The sequence below is a fragment of the Xiphophorus hellerii genome, chromosome 4 (assembly GCF_003331165.1).
Source record: "Xiphophorus hellerii strain 12219 chromosome 4, Xiphophorus_hellerii-4.1, whole genome shotgun sequence".
NCBI classification, from domain to species: domain Eukaryota; kingdom Metazoa; phylum Chordata; class Actinopteri; order Cyprinodontiformes; family Poeciliidae; genus Xiphophorus; species Xiphophorus hellerii.
The window spans coordinates 13772431-13793624 of NC_045675.1; the positions used below are offsets into that span (position 1 = coordinate 13772431).

General features: G+C 36.1%; 1 protein-coding gene across 4 annotated transcripts in view; it reads left to right on the plus strand.

Annotated features, from left to right (window-relative positions):
• LOC116718451 (CUB and sushi domain-containing protein 1) overlaps positions 1-21194 on the plus strand; it is a 431730-nt gene that overhangs the window by 347638 nt on the left and 62898 nt on the right. For all 4 annotated transcript variants that reach the window (XM_032560407.1, XM_032560409.1, XM_032560410.1 and 1 more), the window contains exons 33-45: positions 2632-2748; positions 2860-2973; positions 4690-4785; positions 5160-5363; positions 6125-6249; positions 6361-6457; positions 8951-9055; positions 13630-13748; positions 14953-15022; positions 15721-15837; positions 16398-16607; positions 18417-18605; positions 19215-19392. In XM_032560407.1, coding sequence (XP_032416298.1) covers positions 2632-2748; positions 2860-2973; positions 4690-4785; positions 5160-5363; positions 6125-6249; positions 6361-6457; positions 8951-9055; positions 13630-13748; positions 14953-15022; positions 15721-15837; positions 16398-16607; positions 18417-18605; positions 19215-19392 — 1741 coding nt within the window. The remainder of the gene's footprint in view (positions 1-2631; positions 2749-2859; positions 2974-4689; positions 4786-5159; positions 5364-6124; positions 6250-6360; positions 6458-8950; positions 9056-13629; positions 13749-14952; positions 15023-15720; positions 15838-16397; positions 16608-18416; positions 18606-19214; positions 19393-21194) is intronic.

Below are 21194 nucleotides of genomic sequence, written 5' to 3' on the forward strand. Positions count from 1 at the left end.
ATAGGCTTTTTGAAACAACACTGCTGTGCTGCAGATCACATACTGTTTCCGAGCGCCGGTTGCAAAAGTTTAGTCACTTAGTGTTTGTCCCGCTGATATTTTTATTCAGAAAAATTTGCCATTTAGAGAGGGTTTGGCAAAAGAAATACATGCAGCAAATGTGCTTTTCAAAATTGAAAATCAAGTTTTTAATCTAATGTGGAGATAATTATGCTTCTGGTGTCAGCTGCTGTGTTATTTCTATTAGTAGGATGTCTTTATTTCAGAACCATCTGCAATCTACTACTAAAAGTCACAGCACCAACGTTTCTTAGTTTCACATAAGGAGTTGCAAGATGCAAATAATAATAATAATAATAATGTTAATGACTGTGTCCTTGTGTCCACGACTGTGTCCTACAAATGTAAATCAAATAGCTATACATTTTATGTTATTTTATGTTATATAATCAAAGACAAACAAAATTTTTTAACTAATCAACCTTTGAGCCAAATATAGTTAGCTTTATGCAAAAGAGAACAGAACAAGGATGTCTACTGAAGACTACAAGTAGTTACAAATCTGAGAAAACATAACTAGACCAGTTTTCCAATTGTACGTGGATGTCAGAGGTTTTTAGACAGTAGTAACTTGTTTACTTATTTTTAACTCTTCATCATCTTTGTGTTTGAGTGTGAGCCAAGCGCCCTGTTTCCTGGTAACACTGCAATGACATTCACATAACTGCATATGTTTATAATTAGAAGTTTCCAAGAAAAAGGACATTTTGATCTAATGCAGCTGTTCCACATTTGAATGTTAAAAGTTTAACAGTGTGTTAGTACTGAAACAAGCTGGAGGTGTTTCTCTTTTGCTTTATCCTATCTGATTAAACCTGCCAGTGTGGAGATAAAACTAATACAAAAATGACATATAGAATTGAGCTAATAAATTTGGAAATAAATCTTACAGTCCTCTCTCTGTCACATAAATCATATGACAAATTGAGCAGCAATTCTAATTATACATACAGGTGAGTGGAAGCGAATCCATGCTTTGATATATGGAGTGATCAAAATTAACAAACCACGTTCTTGTAAAACAGCCATCTAAAGCTCAGGGCTCGTGGGTTGAATGTTGCTTGGCCTGCAAGATCAAATTTTATATGCAATTTCACAGCCCCATGATAATTTATTACACAAAAGGATAAAACTACTGTTCCAGATTTCACCAGAACAACCCATTTGATGTGTATCTATGTTTTTAGTGTGTTTTCTATCATTTCATAATATGCTGGTATGTTAGTGCATGTTTTTATTTCCAGTGAGAGATATTTTTAAATTGTTTTAATAGTGTTATTATTACACATATTATTTTAAGATGCATTTTATCCTATTAAAACATTTTATTTACTGTATTGATTTATTAGGTCAGTGTTTTTGAATTAATAATTTGCTATACAACATTTATCCACCACTCAACATGTGTGAAGTTGAGTATGACGTAGATCAAATTTTGTGTATGTAGTAGAGACACGGGTGCCTGGATATGCACTTATTATGTCACATTTCAGACTATTCAGGTTTGTGTCAAAGTTGAATCAACAATACATTCTCAACAAAAAGGGCAATAATGTGGAAACAACTGGAAAGAACACAATCAACTGACTTTTCTTCTTTTTGTGCCATTTTATTATATAGTTGTCACAGAAGGGGTGGGAGTGGTTGTGGAGGAGCCAATTGCAGGCAAAAGGGAGGCAGATGTGGAGCAGATATAAATAGATTTAATAATACAAAAAAATATATATTGCAAAAGCAAAGTCTAATGTTCAAAAGTGCAAACCAAAATCAAGACACTAAATAAATCCAAATCCAAGCCAGGAACATGGAAGAAAGGACAAAATTATATGGAATGCACTGCAGCCAGATTGAGCAATGTCAAGCAGAATGGAGCATTATTTAGCAGACATACCCGCAAAGAAAAATGAGATTCAGTGAATGTATATACTGAGAGAATAACATTGAATGGGTGTGCGTTACTCAGAGGGATTAGGAATAGCTGAAGAAGAAAGCAAACACTTAAACTGTGGAAAGGTGAATAATTAACACAAAGGAACAACAATAAATCAAGAGATAAAAGACTAACACTGATCTAAGAGAAATAAATCCATAAAAAAGCAAAAACATAAAAATATACTAAGAAACCAAATGCAAATAAATACAATAATAACAAAACAATAACCGTAATGCCAAGTAACTGAATAGGGTAAGACATTTTTTTAACAATAATAAACCCTGAAATAATTAAGAGAACACAAAAGAAAACCAAATGGCCTGTGGTTTGTGACAGAAAGCTATTTCTTTGCTCACAGTTTCAAATTTGGGTAGCTGTGACACAAATACAATAAACTTCAGAAGAAAATGTCTATAACACTTTTATTATGCATAAGACTGGTAAACTGGCTGTCTCAGTAGTCCCTTTCAGAGACCTGGAATCATTGTATCATTTCCAACTTCTCTGTTCTAAAAATGTCCATAAAGAAGAGAATCATACTTGTTGATAATGTATTTATCAATAATTGGTTCCTCTAGTGTGTTCTAAATTTAGTTAATTTTGCTAACAGCTTAAATTATTTCTCTTTGTGTGGACAGCTCCATGTGGAGGACATTATAGTGGATCTGAGGGTGTTGTTTTATCCCCAAACTATCCTTTAAACTACACCATGAGACAGATGTGTTCCTATCACATCACAGTGTCCCCACAGTTTGGTAAGTGCTTCATTTTCTACACTGAACATGGTTGCTTTCTAAGTTATACTAATAAAGGTATTAATAAGGTTGTTTTTTTTCTCTATATATTTTCTTCTCTGACATTTGCAGTGGTATTTGGTCAGTTTGCTGTTTTCCAGACGGCAATGAATGACTCAGTGGAGCTTTTTGATGGAGCCAATGATAATGCTCGACTGCTCAGCTCCCTTGCTGGATCCCATTCAGGTGAGTATGTTGACTAGTTCTAGGTCTAAACCTCACACAAGTGAGAGACTTCTATGTCTTTACACAGTATTGTCAACCTTACAGCTGAACTGCTAGCATGCGCTCTATAGTTGTAAAGGCATTGTATTATGGAAAAGCACCTATTCAGGCGTAAAATTTCTTTTTCTGTATTTTCTTTAATCCTCCTTACCTTTACTGAACTAAATTGAATTTATTGCCATTGTACACATGTACAATAAGATTAAAAGGATAAAACATTTAATAAAATTTAAAAAGGGTTATTAATGAAAATATGTGTAGGGAAAAAAATAGCCTCCTTGGCTATAGAACGGGGTCACACCAGTCGTTATTGCAATTTATTCGACAGTGATTTATTTGATGAAAATTTATTATGGGATGTCTTCACAAGAAGAAATCAGCAGCTCAGAGAGTCTCAGTGGTACGGCACGATCTGCAGTACAGGAGCTGAACCCTCCATGGGTTTGCATACCCTCCAACTTTGAGTCATCCAAGCTTGGCAGAGCTTTGAATCATTGCACAGTAACACACCATGCATTGATTAAATCTGACAGCTGTTGCAAAATCGATGCATATCACAAAATTTGAGGAATGTAATATGAGGAAATATTGATTAACATTGCTCATGGCGAACTGTGATGCCATTGCTTTTGAGTTTTACTTCATATATAAGTTTCTGTGTCATTGCTAGCAGGCACACTGCAGGGAAATATCCATGAATGTGACATTAGATTTCCCTCTCTGGAGATCACGTATACGTCAATTTTGTGTTCATCAAAAGACTCCAGCTCAGAAACTTTCCTTAAACTGTGTAGGTGCCAAATAGTTTGATCATAGATGCAAAAAATAATAAATTGCAAATAATTTTTAGAGATCCGATATCTTTATGTTTGTGGAATTATGAACACTCTTTTATTTCTCCAGATGTCAAGGTTTCTTTCAGAAATGGTGCTGCAATTTAAATCAATATGTTTCCAGGTACAATTCATTTAAATAGGACAAGAGCCAGCTTGAATAGCATTCAGATGTGACTTATTCCAGAGTTCATTGCGGTTTGTGTTTTCTGCTTTTAGAATGGAAAACAATCAAACACAGCAGGCTATAGAAAATAATGTTATCTATATCAGTCTTACATACACCTACACACACTTACACATATGAAGGGGCAAACAGCTTTGTATTGCATTGTTCCATCTAACTGGTTGATTATCTTGGCACGGAAACAAATTAACACACAAGCATTTCTATAAAGCCCACACATACACACGCGCACATTCACACATCATGACAGTGCTAATGATGATTCTAAATGTCAGCCACACCAGGTCACATTTGCCTCATTCATTACTGTTACTTCCTCTGTCTGTCTTTGTGTTTTTTCCTTTAAATCTGTGTGTGACAGTTAAATGATGTGCAACATTCATATTCAACCATAAAAGGGAAATATATAGGGATATCTGCTGAAAAATAATCAGAATAAGCCAGTGTAGTTAAGTGTAGACAGTTAGGCAAGTACTTAGTGTTAAACAGTGTGCCACTGCTGTTGCGTGTGCATGGATGTTTATATGAAACTGTTGTATTATTTGATTTATACATTTTTTATGTGTAACATTTCTCTTAAAACTAATGTTTAAAAGACACATTTATGCTGGTTTCAGTTTTTTACTTTAATTTAAAAATCATGTGTAATTATTTCAGGAGAGACATTGCCGCTGGCAACATCCAATCAGATCATGCTTCGGTTCAATGCCAAGAGTGGCCAGTCAGCTAAAGGCTTTCATTTTGTCTACCAAGGTAACTCATTACCGTTTATTTCTTAGTTGCAATATGTTTTCCTCATGCATCAGTACATGCATCTTTAGTGAGATGCATATACTGATGCTTCTCACTAAAATAAATATAATTGAAAAATACATATGTTTTACTAATTATTCAAAAATGTTAAAACTTCTATTTTGTGTAGATTAATTACTCACAATTATATGCCAGTTTTTACCCTCAGTAAATTTATGGGTTTATGGCTTACAGCTTTTAAACATCCAAAATTCAGTTTCTTTTATAGAATATTAAATAAAATCATATGAGTCTGAAAACCTTCTTACTAATGAATTTAATTGTTGCTTTAATTATTCTCTTTCAATACAATTGAACTTATTTCTTCATTGTAGCTGTGCCTCGCACAAGTGACAGTCAGTGCAGCTCAGTGCCAGAGCCTCGGTATGGCAGACGAATTGGCTCAGAGTTCTCAGCAGGCTCCGTTGTCCGGTTCGAGTGCAGTCCTGGGTATCTTTTGAAAGGATCCAGCGCAATTCGATGCCAGGCTGTACCAGGTGCCCTCGCGCAATGGAACTCATCGACACCTATATGTATAGGTGAGGAGATCTGACCTGCACAATATTAAGACTGTAACTAGCAAATCCACACACCTCCAAAATAAAGCTTGCAACTGGTTTTTTGATTAGATAAGTCAGAAATTACACAAAAGACCATCAGGTTGTAGGAATCACAGAATTTTGACCAACAAACTACTGAAACAAAAAATATGACTTTCAACAAATGTAATTTATGCTTAGAAATTTTGGACTTTCCTCTCTGTTCTAAAATATGTATAATTTCACAGGTTACTTTAGTTATGTTGTTATATAAGTAGTAAAAAGGTTTTACATTCTTTAATTAACATTAAATTTAATAAGCAATATGTGGAAAAACTCAGATATACATTTTTGTAGCATTTCCAGAAGAAAAAATGACATTGTAGCTCTGCTAAGGAGAGAACAGGTTGGACACCAATGAGGTCTGAGAAGTGACTTTACATAAAGAGAAATGAAAACATATCTTAACATATTAGGTAGTTTTGGTTATGATTAATCATATTGCAATAGACAATAAAAGTAACTGTTTTCATTTTCACTGCAGTTTTAGCAAACTTTATCTATGCTGATGTGAAACCTTTCACTGTTGAGAGCTGGCATTTTGCAAACATGTAAATAATTTTATGTATTCTTGCTCCGTTCAAAACATCATTCTGTTTTTCTTTTTTTATTTTAGGCTATATTCCATCATCCTGTCCTAATTAAAAGCTACTTAGTGTATAAATTATACCAAAAATGTATATTTTATGCCTCCATTTTAGTTCCCTGCAGTGGCAATTTGACTGAACGTCGAGGTACAATATTGTCTCCTGGCTATCCTGAGCCTTACCCTAATTCTCTAAACTGTCTGTGGAGGATTCATGTCAGTGAAGGAGCAGGAATACAGGTACACACATATGTATGCAGTTAGACTGTCGCTTTTTAATGCACCAGTTGTACAGGATTGTGTAAAGTTGCAAGCTGTTTTGTTCAGTGACTATTGTCGTTTACTTGTTAGATCCAAGTTATGACGTTTGCGACAGAACACAACTGGGACTCCCTGGAGATCTATGATGGAGGGGACATGACAGCTCCAAAACTGGGATCCTTCTCAGGTATGACAGCTTGACTGGTCAAGCACAAAGGTCAGATACATAAAACTGCAAATGACATACAAAACAAAATAGGCTGTATGGCACATGATTATTCCTTAACCAGAGACATTCACAATAATTGTGCGTGTCTTTGGTACACGCAAACAATAGAAATGTTTGGTATAGTTCTAACCTCAAATAGTGAACAATAATTACTATAAATGGAGAAAAGGATAGAGAAAGAGTGACACTAAGAAGAGAGTCACTAATAAAGTATAACCTTTTACAATTTCCCTGTAGAGTTTCCCTTGTGCCCTGCCCCAAGCACATATCTGTCTCACAGCTATACCTCACATAAGACATGCCACATGTAGGGCAACACACATACACACACGCGCACACTCACAAATTTAATATATAACTGTACTCTTTTATAAAGGATACACCAGGGAGCTGGCTACTACAACCATGTTGATCTAAAGCTGACCACTGAGCACCTTTAGTCAGGCAGATAAAACTGTTTCTCTTTAGAATGCTTTTTGGCCATAGATAGAGAAATTATGTGCAGCTTTTGCAGGTGTTATTTTTGTGTTTCAGATTTAAGCACATACTGCAGACTGTGCATGAGTTTCATTGACTTTTACCACATGAATAGTATAATGTCATATTATCACACTATTAATAGAAATAAAAAAAAAAGTTTACTCCCAACAGTTAAGTATTTATAACCGGTAGTAGACGTCTGACACATCATTGTGATTTGTACGCAAAAGCTGAATGGCCTCCTTTAAGTGTACAGAGAAACAATCATTTAATGATCCTGATGTATAAATCTTTACTCGGTCTAACCCCAGCATATTTATCCACTCTCCTACATAGAACTGTCAGTTCTCGTTCTCTTCGCTCCAATAACATTATTCTTCTGCATGTCCCACGCTTTCGAACTGAAAAAGGAAAGCAGGCATTCAGTGTGTTGGCCCCCACAGCGTGGAATCAGTTGCAGTCTGAACTTAAGATGTCGGAAATGATTTCACTGGACTTATTTCGAGCAGTTCTTAAAGATAGGCAACAAGATTCTATGAAACAGTGTCATTGTTTTTAAATTGTTTTTATTGTTTTATACTTGTGCATATGTATTAATTGTTTTTATCTTGTAACCAGGTTGCTATGTATTGCAAATTTTTTGCTCAGGTCCCTCTTGAAAATGAGATCTAGATCTCAACGGTTTACCTGATTAAATAAAGGAATATATATATAAGTATTTGGAATCAACCAAGCTTATATATTATCATCTGTAGTAAAGCAGTTTTATCCTGAAAATATCGGGTGGGGCTTTAGTTTTGCAGCTAAAAAGTTTTTGTATAACAGCCAGATTTGTCTTTTTTGTAACATTCATCTTACACTATGAGACACCATGAATGAAAATGTCACAGTGATGAGTCGTTGATGTTATACACTCTCCTGCTGTGCTATGCAAGCACTTTGTCTACACCGATGAAGATTTCCTTATCTTGGGATACTGAATGATCAGAGCTGCTTCATCTGAAATACCTGACCTTCCCTTTGATAAATTCACCCAATATTTTCTGCATTTGTCACTTGAGGGTGCTCAGAATGTGAATAGAGTGTTATTCTTTCATCATCAGATTACACTTTTGAAAATATTTGTAATTTTCTTCTTTTTTCTTAATGTATGCACAAGTTATAAAAAAAGGAGCACATCAAAAATAGCACACATTAATTTATAGATAAGATTTCCCTTGATGTTTAAATATGTGTGGAGTTTCTTTATGCTTACAGCCTCATGAGTCACACATTTAAAAAGGCCAATTTACATGGTCGAATGAGAAACACTGGGCAATTATTTTGAAAGGGTAATGTTTTAAATCTGAGGTGACTGTTAACTGTCTATTTTAAGAAGTCAGGAAGTTTGTTTGTATAGCACCTTCACAAATGGGGTAATTCAAGTTATTTACCAGAAAACAAAAGGAAAGAAATACAGAAACACCTCATACGTCAAAGAGAGACATGAAGCATCACTTAAAAGCATACAATTATGAGACACAATAAAAGAAAGGCATATGAGTATTGCGAAATTTAATCAAATGAAAAAACTAAAATATGATAGGAATAAAAATAATAATTCTAATAATCTTTGGGCTTTTTTGGTCGTCCCTCGTTGAATTCTCATCCTTGAAACACAAAAAGAATAGGTCTCTCCTTACCTGAGGGATGTTCATACTTCAGCAACAAACTCTGAAATGTATTTAGGCTCGTGACCCTTCACTGCCTTCTAGACTGGATACAACGTAAACAGCCTATGCATATCTATGAAAAAAATCTCTAATATATGACGAAGAATCCCTAATTGCATTTTAAGATAATTTTTGAGACAACCTTTGATTATTGTAAGTTTGACTTCAAAGCAGTACTAGCATGCTAAATAATACTGACAGACCTAGCTTGTACAATATTGTAATGTTTTTTGTGTGTGTCTGTGTATGTGTTGTGTAGGAACAACAGCTCCTGCTCTACTGAACTCAACATCCAATCAGCTACTCCTGCACTTTCAGAGTGACATCAGTGTGGTAGCAGCAGGCTTTCACCTGGAATATAAGAGTAAGTTAATGGAGATTGGTTGGCTTCAAAAAGGAAATGCTTGATGATATAAAACTTCAAAGGAACTATAAAATTGTGTTCTCTCTAACTAGAAATGCACACAAACACACAATACTGCTGCCAAAACTTCAACATCAAATAACGAGAGTCAGTGACCTGAACTGGTATTGCCCGAGAGCACACACACATGCTGAGCGCCGGGTTCTAGCACACACACACACAATGCTCACCTGGAGGGACACAAACAAATTCATGTAGGCTCAGACGCAAACACAGACTTCCTTTGCCTGTGCCAGGCATGCACATAAATCCAGTGAATAAGAAGGCACATAGGTACACAACTACGCAGACCAAACAGGTATGGACACGGGCATTACCATCATGCATTTACACACCTGTCAGGGCATAGCTGTGCTTTTCAGTACTTTGTACTTGTTTTAGCTTAGAATCACTTCTAGATCAATGAACATGTCCCCTTCTATGAGAATATGTGAGAGTTTTAGTGTGTATGAGTGAGCATTTCGTGGTGTTCTGATTTATAGGTGGGTGCACGCATTCGCATCAGTGTTTTTGGCATCTCTGTGTGAGTTGACATGCCATTACTAGGAATGAAAACCTGGAAGACTGTGTTTTTATTTTTCCTATATTTTTGCTTCACTGTAGTTTTGAATGGCATTATTCTGAGCTTTCTAGCTTAGCTTTTATTACCAGACCCACAATTAGAGTTCAAGGGCTTTAAGGAAGCTTAAAAATAGAATTGACATAACTATGATAAACCAGACACCACAATTTTATTATATTATATATTTTACATATTTTATTTTTTTAACAAGTAAAGCTGTTGTAGTCCTTGAGTGACGGCAGCTCTTTCTGTTTATTGGTTTGAAATAGTTTTTATCGAGAATAGAGATGATTTTAACCAGCCAGACTTACTGACTTATTCTTGATAGTTCGGTTAATACTGTCTCCAATGTTGGTCAATATCAACAACAGAAAGGCAGTTAATTTTAGTAGAAACCGGCAAAAGAACCAGACTCAGGAATGTTGTTCATCTGCCTTAAATTAATTGCACGTTTTAGATGAGAGGAAAGGTAGACCAACTCATGTGTCATAAAACAAAGAAAATGTTAATGACAGAACCTATGATATATACATATTGGGGAGTACAGATTGTAATAACATCATGTTACATTCTTCAGCTGTAGCAGCATGACTCAAGAGACATGCTAATTTATTCTAGTCCTAAATGTACTGTGGCTTACTGCCCATCATCTCTACAACTGATATCCATGGAAACTTTTACATGTTCTAATGCTACAACTACAAACTTCAAAGCACTTAACAAAAACTAATGTGATAGATGTCAAAAAGTGTGAAGTGGCAGCTAAATGTTAAAAAATAAAAATAAAATATTAAATAGTGTGATGTGCAATTTTATTCATCTCCTTTTACTCTAATGTCCTTAAATAAAATGGCAATCACTCTAAAAACTAAATGTTAAAACGAGTTTACCTGTGTGTAATTTATTATATGTGCACATTCTACGTGGCCCTCAGAGGTTTGTTAGAAATAACTAGTTAACAAATGGCATCATGAAGATCAAGTAACATACTGGCTAGGTCTTGAAGTTTTGAAGTAAGGAAAGTTAGGTGTTATTAAACAACATACCAAACTATATACCGTGACTGAGGTTTAGCTGTTTTGCAAAGAAGAAAACATTCAGTGCCTTGATGCCCAAAGCTAGTAGAAATCCACCTGAAAGCACGTTTAGCTCTAATTGCATCGTAATGTGTTTCAAAAAAGTATTGATTCAGAGGGTTGTACAAATGCACACCGCACTTTTTCAGTGTAAATATTGGGTGATTTTTCTATTAACATGTTTAATGTTAATAGGAGAAAGTCAAAGTAAATAAATGTTTTCCTTTACTGGTTAAGATTCCTCGGTCTTTGATTCTTTGCAAACTCTTTTAAGTTCTAATCTAAAGAAGAGTTGCATACTCTATTTAAATGTAGATCAATTGGATACAAAATGGATGGTAACTTATAAAAGTTTTATTTTTCAAGAAGTCAAGAAGGTCTGCATGTCTGTAGAAATAACTCGATATAGTCATTTTTAAAGTTCTTATGTTATCAACAGAAGTGGGAAAAATTTGAGTGAATTTTTCTTCTCTAAATAAAAATGCTAGAAAGCGAATAACCTTCTCACTGGTAAGAACTTAATGACTCAGAAGAGTTTGTCTGCCTGATGAAAGGCAGACAAACTAAAAGTATTCAAAACAAAGGAATTCTTCTTGTTATCTCTTAACAGATAAAAGGTAGCTCTTGCTTTCATATATAAACTTTCCAGGGTGAGTGAAATCATTGTTGCACATATTTATTTCAAAATTTCTCACAGTAAACTACTTTAAACCACAGTGCCACCCCCTTGTGACTACATAACTTGTTGTTCAAAGAGCCAATTTAATCTTTACTCTGGAGCTTTAGCTACATCAACATGATTATTAGTTTGTGATGGCCAATACCTAGATAAACAGATTATGCAACAATATTAAGTACAGTTTATGTTTTAGAAATGTAAAAAATATGTTGCTCATGTTTGAGAATAAATCATTTTGAAATCACTTGGAAATTGTTTTGATATTTTGTGACAACATAGTGTTCCCATCTGTATAAACGAGGCATGTGCAGCTGTTGGGGAAATTTCAATTTAAAATCTAAATTTGCCATGGATATCAGTAATCTTGTGCTAATCTATCCACATCCACATATTATAAATATAATTTCTGACTATGGTTGTGTGTAGTTGAAAACTAAACTAAGGCAAGGGAAAGGTAGAAGTAGCTCCAACTCTTACATTGCAGCAGCTACATACAGCGTAACTGCAATACAGTCATCAATTGTTTCTTGAAGGTAGCTGGTGTTACTTTTTCCAAAAATGACTTCAACAACTTCAAAATGCAAGTCTAGATATGTTGAAGAGATTCTATACAGAGCTCTTCATCACCAAATTGAACTTGTTTTTCTTATAAAACACATTTTCAAAGATTAGTCAACTTTTAGTTGTTTTGAGATGATCGTTCACAGTTGGCGCACTACATTGTGTTCTTTCTGCGGCACAGATCGTTGTAGATGTTCTGTCATGAGACGTGAATGATTCTGGCAGTGATGTTCATCACATTTTACGCTGATCATCTAAGGATGAGGGGAAATGTCTCTCTTGCTTGTCTGTCCTCTCATAAGCTAAAATGGAAGTGTAGTAAATCCAGTCAGTTAGCCTTAACTGCTGACGATGTCCAGCAGGAGTCCAGTAGTCCTGGTGGGATGTTTTGTGGTGCTGTCAGTAGTTTACTGGGCATGACCACTCTCACATAGTCAGGACTTACTGTGTGTTGGCAGAAGAGAGAGAAAGATGGTCAGCCAAATGGAATAGTTTCATTGATCAGTTGTCATGACAGCCCACTGATGCTCTGCCTAATAATACACTGACTGTGTTTGTTTGCGTGTGTGTATGTTATGCCTCACACAGCTTTCCCCACTTATAGTCCCTTTAAAAATTTAAGTCTCCCTCATTCCCCCTTAGCAAGCAGACTCATGTAAAAATCACTCATCCACGCAGACTCACAAATGTCATTCAGGGGTGCTACGGGCCACCTGGATGTGCATGCCTGATTACTTGTGTATGGGCACAGTTGGATCACAGCCTTTTGATGGTAGAAATGTAGATAATGAACCAACATGACCAGTGACACAAGCATCACACACAAACAGTTCCTCGTCTTTCCCTCCTTTCCTCTCTTGAGTCTTTCCTTCTTTCCTTTCCTCCTTCCTTCCTATTTTCCACCCATGTGCTGCCATGGTAACAGCTGTAGGGCAGTCTCCCGCGGATGTTTCCACATGCACACCCCAACGCACTCACACACAAATGTGCAGATACGCTTCTACTGGTCTAAGGGTCTGCTGCAGTCAAACTTATTAGAGATGTGTTTAACCTATTTTGTGCTGGGAATACAAATCCACTGCCAGGTTATTACCTTCTAAAACTTTACTTTGTTATAGTACTTGTCAAATCTAAAATGTTGTCAATTTATGCTGGGGAATTTGTTCAAAAATAATAAATACGACTTTCTCATTTCTTCTCATAAGTTTATTTTTTTAAAGATGGACTAAACCTGTGTGGTATAATAAATAAATGTTATATACATATGTAAACTAGTAGGAAGTGTGCTACAAATAAGGTCTTGAGAAAAGGTCAAATTCCTATGAATGGAGAAAAACGAAATAGACAAGATTTTCCTGCTGTTTTCACACATAATAAATTGCTTTTTTTGGTACTAAAATGTAGGTATAAAACATTTAGATTGGAAAATTATTAATTTTTGTGGAAGTGGGATTTTTCTGCATAAAATTTTAAGAATTAATGATCATATCACATTTACTTTTTCAGGTCAATGGTTTTTAACCCAGGGGCTTAGCAATGTTCAGGAAAAAAACAACTTACATTAAAATATATTTTGGGGGGAATAAAAAAAAACAACCCTGTTTTGTTTTTTGTTTGTTTTTCTTCTTTGTTGTAGCGGTTGGGCTGACAACTTGTCCTGAACCAATGATCCCAGCAAATGGCATAAAAACAGGAGACAGATACATGGTGAATGAGGTGGTAGCTTTCATTTGTGAACCTGGTTACACACTACAGGTATGAATCACACAGCATACACACTAACCCTGTGATGTTTATGATTTGCATCAATTATTATGTTCTTTATATTACACATCTTTGTTAAAAGTACATTGTTCTCCACACTGTAATCATGAGTCATGTGTGAAAAGTGGTCAGCAACAATGAACAATTGCATTAAAAAATGCTGGTACAACGTATTATGCCCTTCTTTGAAACAAATACATAAACATGTTAAAAAAAAACCCTGTATAAAAATGTTTTCTTTTTAAATAATTTTATGTCTAAAAATTTTAAACTGGATATATACCTAGTTAAAAAAAATCCATTTAAAATTATGATGAGAAAGAAATGTCTTTTAAAGAAGTTAATTTGCAACATCTGATTTGACTGGGGAGATTCATATGTTAATGTATTTAAGCCAACACCCGAAACACCTGCATAATATAATGTCCAGCCATGATGCTATTCAGGAAGTACGAAAGACAGACAGTGCTTATAGAGATGGATGTCTTTTCATATGCTGTTTATGTAAAAACCCAGAACAGCAGCAAAAAAGACAGTGTGAAAATTCTAGCTGAAGCTGACAAGGTAGCTTTATCCACAGTTAAACAAGCACTCTATCAACTTTAAATTAAATATAATTTAAAGAAGAAGCCAATAGTCCAAAACCTGAGGTAAGGGTGTGGCAGGAAGGACTGGGCATTATAAGGAAAGAACAATACACTCACATATTAAAGGATCATCTCAGACCATCAGCCAGGAAAAATAATGCTCGGCACATATAGTATGAGTCTTCTGTCTGGATAGTCATTCCAGGAATACCATAAAATAAGTTATAAAATAGCTTAATAACATCAAAGGCTGTTTTAGGATGACCATCATAAAAGCCATGATCTCAGTCACTTAAAAAAAACCCTAACCCTACAAACCTGACTCGGCTACACCAGCTCTGTCAGAAGAAATTGGCCAAAGTTCCAGCAAACTATTGTGAGACCCCTGGGGAAGAATTCTGTCATTATTCTAGCATTGAGCAAATATAGATATTTTGGTAATCCTAATTGTTCTAAATAAAACAGCAAAACAAAACATTGTATCTAAATATCATCTTTCAACTTTATTTATGTTTTCCTAGAGTATAAAATGAATGTACTAATGATAAGAATACATCTTTCACAGTATTTTTATTTGATGAATCTAAGACACTGGATTATCTTTTCAGGGTCATTCACACATTTCTTGCATGCCTGGGACTGTGCGTCGGTGGAACTACCCACCACCTCTTTGCATAGGTATTGCCCAGACAAACACAAACACATTTTATTGTTGGCTACATTGTTTTATGAATCATTTCTGTATTGGGAAGGAAATTATGTCCTGCAGGCACAAACGTTACAGAATATTACATGGCAATGTGCTAGAACTGAGAGGTGCATCTAAAATTTTTGTACATCGACACAATAGAAAGAAAAACAACTATATGATGAATGAATGCCCTCTATAGATTTGCTTAAAAAAATCTTTATTATTCATCTTTCTGAGGTAAGGATGAAATATTTTTTTCTATGTGTTTTTATTCCATTTACAATAAAGTTTTTGAAACCCAGAAGTTTTTCCACTGATGTGAGTTCAGCCATCGGTCGAATAATGGTGTAAGATGGTGCAAGCACCAGCAGAATTTGTGCTTTGGAAAGTTATGTTTCTGACCTTTATTAAGGTCATGTTTGTGTTTAGGATTGAATAATTCAATAGCTTCAGAAGCTCTTTTTAGACAATTCTTGCTAAACTTGTTGTTCACATATCAGGATTTATTTAACAATGTGCTTTAACAGCACCTACTTTTTTGTTAATTATAATTTACAGCACACATTTTAGTACTTTGGAAACCTTTTGCAGCTCATTCATGGGCACATTTGTTAAGGATAAAAGCAACAATTCCTAGAGTATAATTCATATTTATAAACAATGTTTTATGTTCACTCATTGCCAGCACGCTGCGGTGGGGTCCTATCTGAGATGAGTGGTGTCATCCTCAGTCCAGGTTTTCCTGGCAACTATCCTGGCAACCTGGACTGCACCTGGCAAATCACCCTGCCAGCTGGATATGGTGAGTTAGGCTTTATTGGATGAAGGAGCATTTCTTGAAAGAACATGTCATTTTAGGTATATTTGTTGGCTTTTATGGGAAACATAGACATGCTTTTTTAGTGCAAATTCTGCCACAGATTTTGCATATGTGAGTTGGTGACTGACCACATTGTAAACATACATACAGACTGCTGCAGAAACCTTGGCACATGTTTATCCAAATGATTATAAAGGCTACTTTGTTATAAATATTAAAATTGCAAATGAGAACATTTGCCATTTCAAATGCACCAGTGTCATCATGACACTGGTGTCCTAATGGACCCATTGACAATATGTAAGTGTTTTGAGGGTGACAGTTAAGGGGCTTAATACAGAATATGTATTGATCTTTAAGATGTTGGAAACAGCTTCTTTTGGAGTTTCTTTAGACCTATTCAGCATAAGTCACCTGGCATGTGACTTCATGCATAAATATTAGTATTGATTTGTTTGATGCTATCACATACTCTGTTGTTTGTTAGTGTTTTTATTTTCTCTTGTGCTGGTTTTGAACATGTATCTTTTGTGCTTGTTTAGGAGCCCATATTCAATTCCAAAACTTTTCCTCGGAGGACAACCATGACTTTCTTGAAGTCCGTGCCGGACCACAACACAGCTCTGCTCTCATTGGTCAATTCACAGGCTCACAGATTCCACCACCATTGATGAGCACTACTCACCTGACAATCATTCACTTCTACAGTGACCACTCGGAGAACAGGCCTGGGTTCAGACTGATCTACCAGGGTAAGTTGCAGTCATTTTTAAGGTATGCTTTGAGAAACAACCACAAAAATTGACTGAAGGCTTCATCAATGATAGAACAAGACTGAATTCAAAATATGTCTGCTATTATTGTTGTTCTCATTTGGTGGGAGGTAGTGGAAGACAGTGGTTGTCCAAATGATTAAGGAAAAAAAAGTCTTCTTAAAGGCTTAGAATAAATTAAGAACTCCTAACCTAGAGGCCAAATTACAAAGCCTGGCAACTCAAAGAAATGATTTATGGGATGAAAAAACACATATTGCTATGCGGTTTCGAGCTTTGATCCCTGGATGAGTCATGCTAAAGACTTTAAAAACCTTGTGGCTTTTCGTTCATCATTAAAAAAGATGGATTGCCAGTAAACCCTTGTGAGAGACTGGCATCATGTCCAGCAGGCTTTACTTGTAGCCCTGAGTGTTTCACTTCAAAGACACGAGAGATGCATTATGGGCCTGTATGCCAGAATAAGTAGAACAAGGCTTACTTACACATAAGCTAATGCACATTTATGTACACATCTTAATTTCTTTCTTCTTCTCTGCAACAGAAAGTCCCCTAATACTGTAACACCTGTCACCCTCCTCCTACTTTTATGTTTGAGGGGTGCCAAAATCCTTCTGCACATTGAGTAACACCCAATGACACCTGACAGCAATATTCTTTGGCAGGAGGCTGCAGCACACACAGAACCTTGTGATTACAACCCAAGCAGAGTGTACCTTCATTCCAGTGCCATTCTACATCACATGCAATCTCAGGTGTTTAAAGCTTAAGAGGTCGTGAAACTGCATATCTGTGTGCACACCTGTGCAACCGGAGCTGGATAAGTGCTCAAGCCAAAAATGTGACTGTAAACATACTGGGAAAATGTACCCATACTCTACCATTTGAACCCAAGTGTGGCATATAAAAGCTTAAGGGAGCTCTAATTCTAGTTATAGGCATTGGCACTCTGACATTGCACTGCTGATAAGTGCATTTTTCAACACAAAAATTAGGAAAGTTGTTCCTGGAGTTAGTTGAAGCCAAAATGTTGGTTGTAATATCCAAACTGTAAGTTCTATTGCTTCTACAAGCATTTCATCTGGCCTACATACAGTATATCCAAACTTCTGCTTACTTCTTTTCTAAAATTAATTTTATACTTTTGAATTTCCAAATCATAGCTGTAATAGTTCGGACTAGTTTGTGGATATTGTTTTAATATCACATTGTTCCACATATGGTAGTTTGTGGTAACACAAGACTATTCTGAAAATGTTTTCTGCCTGTAATATGTCATCAGATTCTTCCTAAGTTTTAGATCCTACTTTTACCAAACATGCTTTCTGTGATTCAGACGACTGCAGAGCACTAGAGACTGTGTTTAAGATGACCTTGTGTGAGTTGTGAGAGTTCTTTCAAGTGCTTTTAGGTACCACTCGTTCCGTCACCCTTTGTGGTAGCAAGGACTGCAATGTCAGTCACCTCCTTGTACTGTGAAAGGCACATTTAATGGAAAGGCTTCACTTGCCATGACACCCATGCAGAGAAAAATATGCCCTTAATAGACAAGCATTTGTTGGTATTTCCTCAAGCAAGTGCTGACATGGTATGCACATATGTGCACATAAGAGAGAAAAGTTGCTCTTAGTACTTGTTGTCTAATATGTGTATGTTTACCTTAACTATCTGTTTATTAATCAGTAGCATATTTTTTTGTTCCGATGACCAAAACCAAGAATAATGTGAAGTCAATTGCTACTATTTCTGTGGTAACTTTTCTTTCTATGTTCTTTTTTTTATCTTTAGCTTATCAGCTTCAGAACTGCCAGGATCCTTCTCCTTTCCCAAATGGTGACATTATCAAAAGTGACTACAGTGCTGGACAATCAATAACCTTTCAGTGCTACTCTGGTTATGTTTTGATTGGACACAAGGTGCTAACGTGCCTCCATGGGACAAATCGGAAATGGAATCACCCCTTTCCCCGTTGTGAGGGTAAGAAAAACTGGATTAAATCAAACTCAATCTAAGTGAGAATTAAATTTCAGCTGTCTACCACGTTCATCTTTGAGGAAACTATAACTCATTCAATATGTTCTTTGCAGTATTTCAACGTGAACATGTATTTAGTGCCAAAGTTGTAATAACAACGTAATTTCATAGATCTGTGTGGTGCGTTTTGTACAGGGCTTGGTTTATTTTCTGGGTAGTCGTCTTTGTTCACAAGTCTGGAATCTCATCCAGACTCTGGTCCAGACCAAACAAGCAAGAACCCGGTCTACCTGAAACGGTCTAAGAATGTGGAAACAGTGCAATTAACATTCTTTCATTAATTAAGAAGGTGTAAATATATATATTTTATTTCTAGTTTGTTTGGAGCTAAATAGAGTTGAACTTTGATGGTTTAATTTTATAAATTAACCTTTGAATTTTCCCTGTTTTGTTCTTGAGTCACTATGGAAATGGTTGCTTGTGCCTCAGTCACAAAGAATGATTTCAAGATTAATCATATACCTCACCTTCTGCAGTTTAACAGTAACTTCTGTCTCTTTGTTCTTTTTTCAATTTTTCAAACTGACAGTCTCATAATTCTGCTTCTTACAGCTCCTTGTGGATATAATGTGACAGCTGAGAATGGGACCATCTATTCACCTCAGTACCCCAACGAATACCCCAACTCCCAAGACTGCAGCTGGCTCATCAGCGTTCCCCATGGCTACGGGGTTTACATCAACTTTACTTTGCTGCAGACAGAGCCAGTCACAGATTATATTGCTGTCTGGTAAGTCTTGGGAAATTCACACTCATTCATAGCATTCACTCACACCACAGACAGAAAAGGGTGGATGTATTGTATTAATCATACAGTTTTTTGCATCACTGACAGATCTGTTTAGGATGTATTCACCCATTCCCTGTTCAGTTGTAATGGACATGCCGCCTGATAGAATCTAAATTTTCTTAAACTCGTGGGATGCACTTAATTTTCTCTAACCCCACAGGATGTCTAATACTGGTTTTCTTTATTATCTTTCATCATGTGTTACTGAGAGACTGTCTTGGCTTTACAATGGCATGCACCAGAATTGTTTTAAGTCTTGTGGAAAAAACTATTACCAAGCACTGTTCAGGTAAAATCACTCAATCAGGTTTATTTATGAATTGTGCACAACTCGGAGAGCTCGTAGGACAATCAATAATGAAGCAAATCAGGATGAAAAGCTCTGCCATGCAGAGACAACACATGAGTTTTATACCAAGGATAAAGGCTCCAAAACAAGTGGTGAGACAGTCTGGTTCTAATGCAGCTGTGGAAAACAACTCCCAACTTTCTACATGTAACCCAAATAGTTATATTTTGGTGGGACTATACAGGAACTTAGAATAAACATATAGCAATACAACTAGCAGATGTGACCTTATTATAATTTCCCACTTCAGTCTCAAACAATTCTTTGTAAAATGATTTGATGTTTAAATTAGTGTAATGTTTATAGCAGATGTTACATGTCCTTAAACCTAATACATAGACATGTGTACACTCTGCAATCAGTATATAACCTCTACTGCTGTAAAGATGGGATTCAGTGTGGAGGCAAGAGTGCAATACAAGGACTGCGAGAGTAATGCATTTACAATGGGAACACTGACCAATTCAATCTAAGTCAGCACTATGCCCAGATGTAGGCCCAGAGAGGATTTGGGAACTCTGAAAGTAATGATGAGAGTCAGTGGGGTTTGGGAAATGTAATGAATGGAGTGGCAGATCTGGATTCACACATCGAACAAGACTCAACTGGATCTGACAAGATTGCAGAGCGGCTAGGCTGTGCATCATGCACAGCCTGTCAAAATTCAAGATGAGCAACAGATTTATCAGAAAGGAAATTAGGATTGAGCAGGTGTTGTAAGTTTGCTTTTAGATGCGTGACTTGATACTTGGCTTTTATTTTCAGGTTCAAGCAATGCGCTCTGGGGAGTAAGTAGCTGCAGGCGAAGGGGGAAGCAATGAATTCACACTTTGTGGCTTCTGGTTTTTCAATCTGGCCAGCTCATAGAACCTTGCATTTAGCCATGGAGAGGCTCTGCACTGAGTTATTTTGCTGCTGCAAATTGATTTTTATGATTGATGTGTTTTTTGGTACATTTCATTTGGAACTAAATTATGAAATTGCATCCATATATGGACGCCACCAAAAGAGCTCGGTAATGTGGGATGAGTACACACATGATGGCTCAGTCCTGCTGTATTTCATGAATATATTTGGAAGCTACTGGGGGCTGACACTTGAGAGAGGAGAGCTTTTCGCAGACCCAGTGGAATGCCATCACCATCAACCCTCCAAGGTTTTAGACAGATTTAGAGGTCCTGGCGCAAAGGCCCACTGCATTTGCAATTATTTTTATGTAAACAGAATCAACTGGCAAAGATACCTAATATTACAATCAATTATCTACTGCTTTTATTTTCAATATGAGTAATTGATCTTGACAAACATAAATGTACTTTTCATGTGGAAGGTTGGCACTCAGAAGACTTGTATCCAATTTCGATTTAGATTATGTGCACAGACAAAATATTTT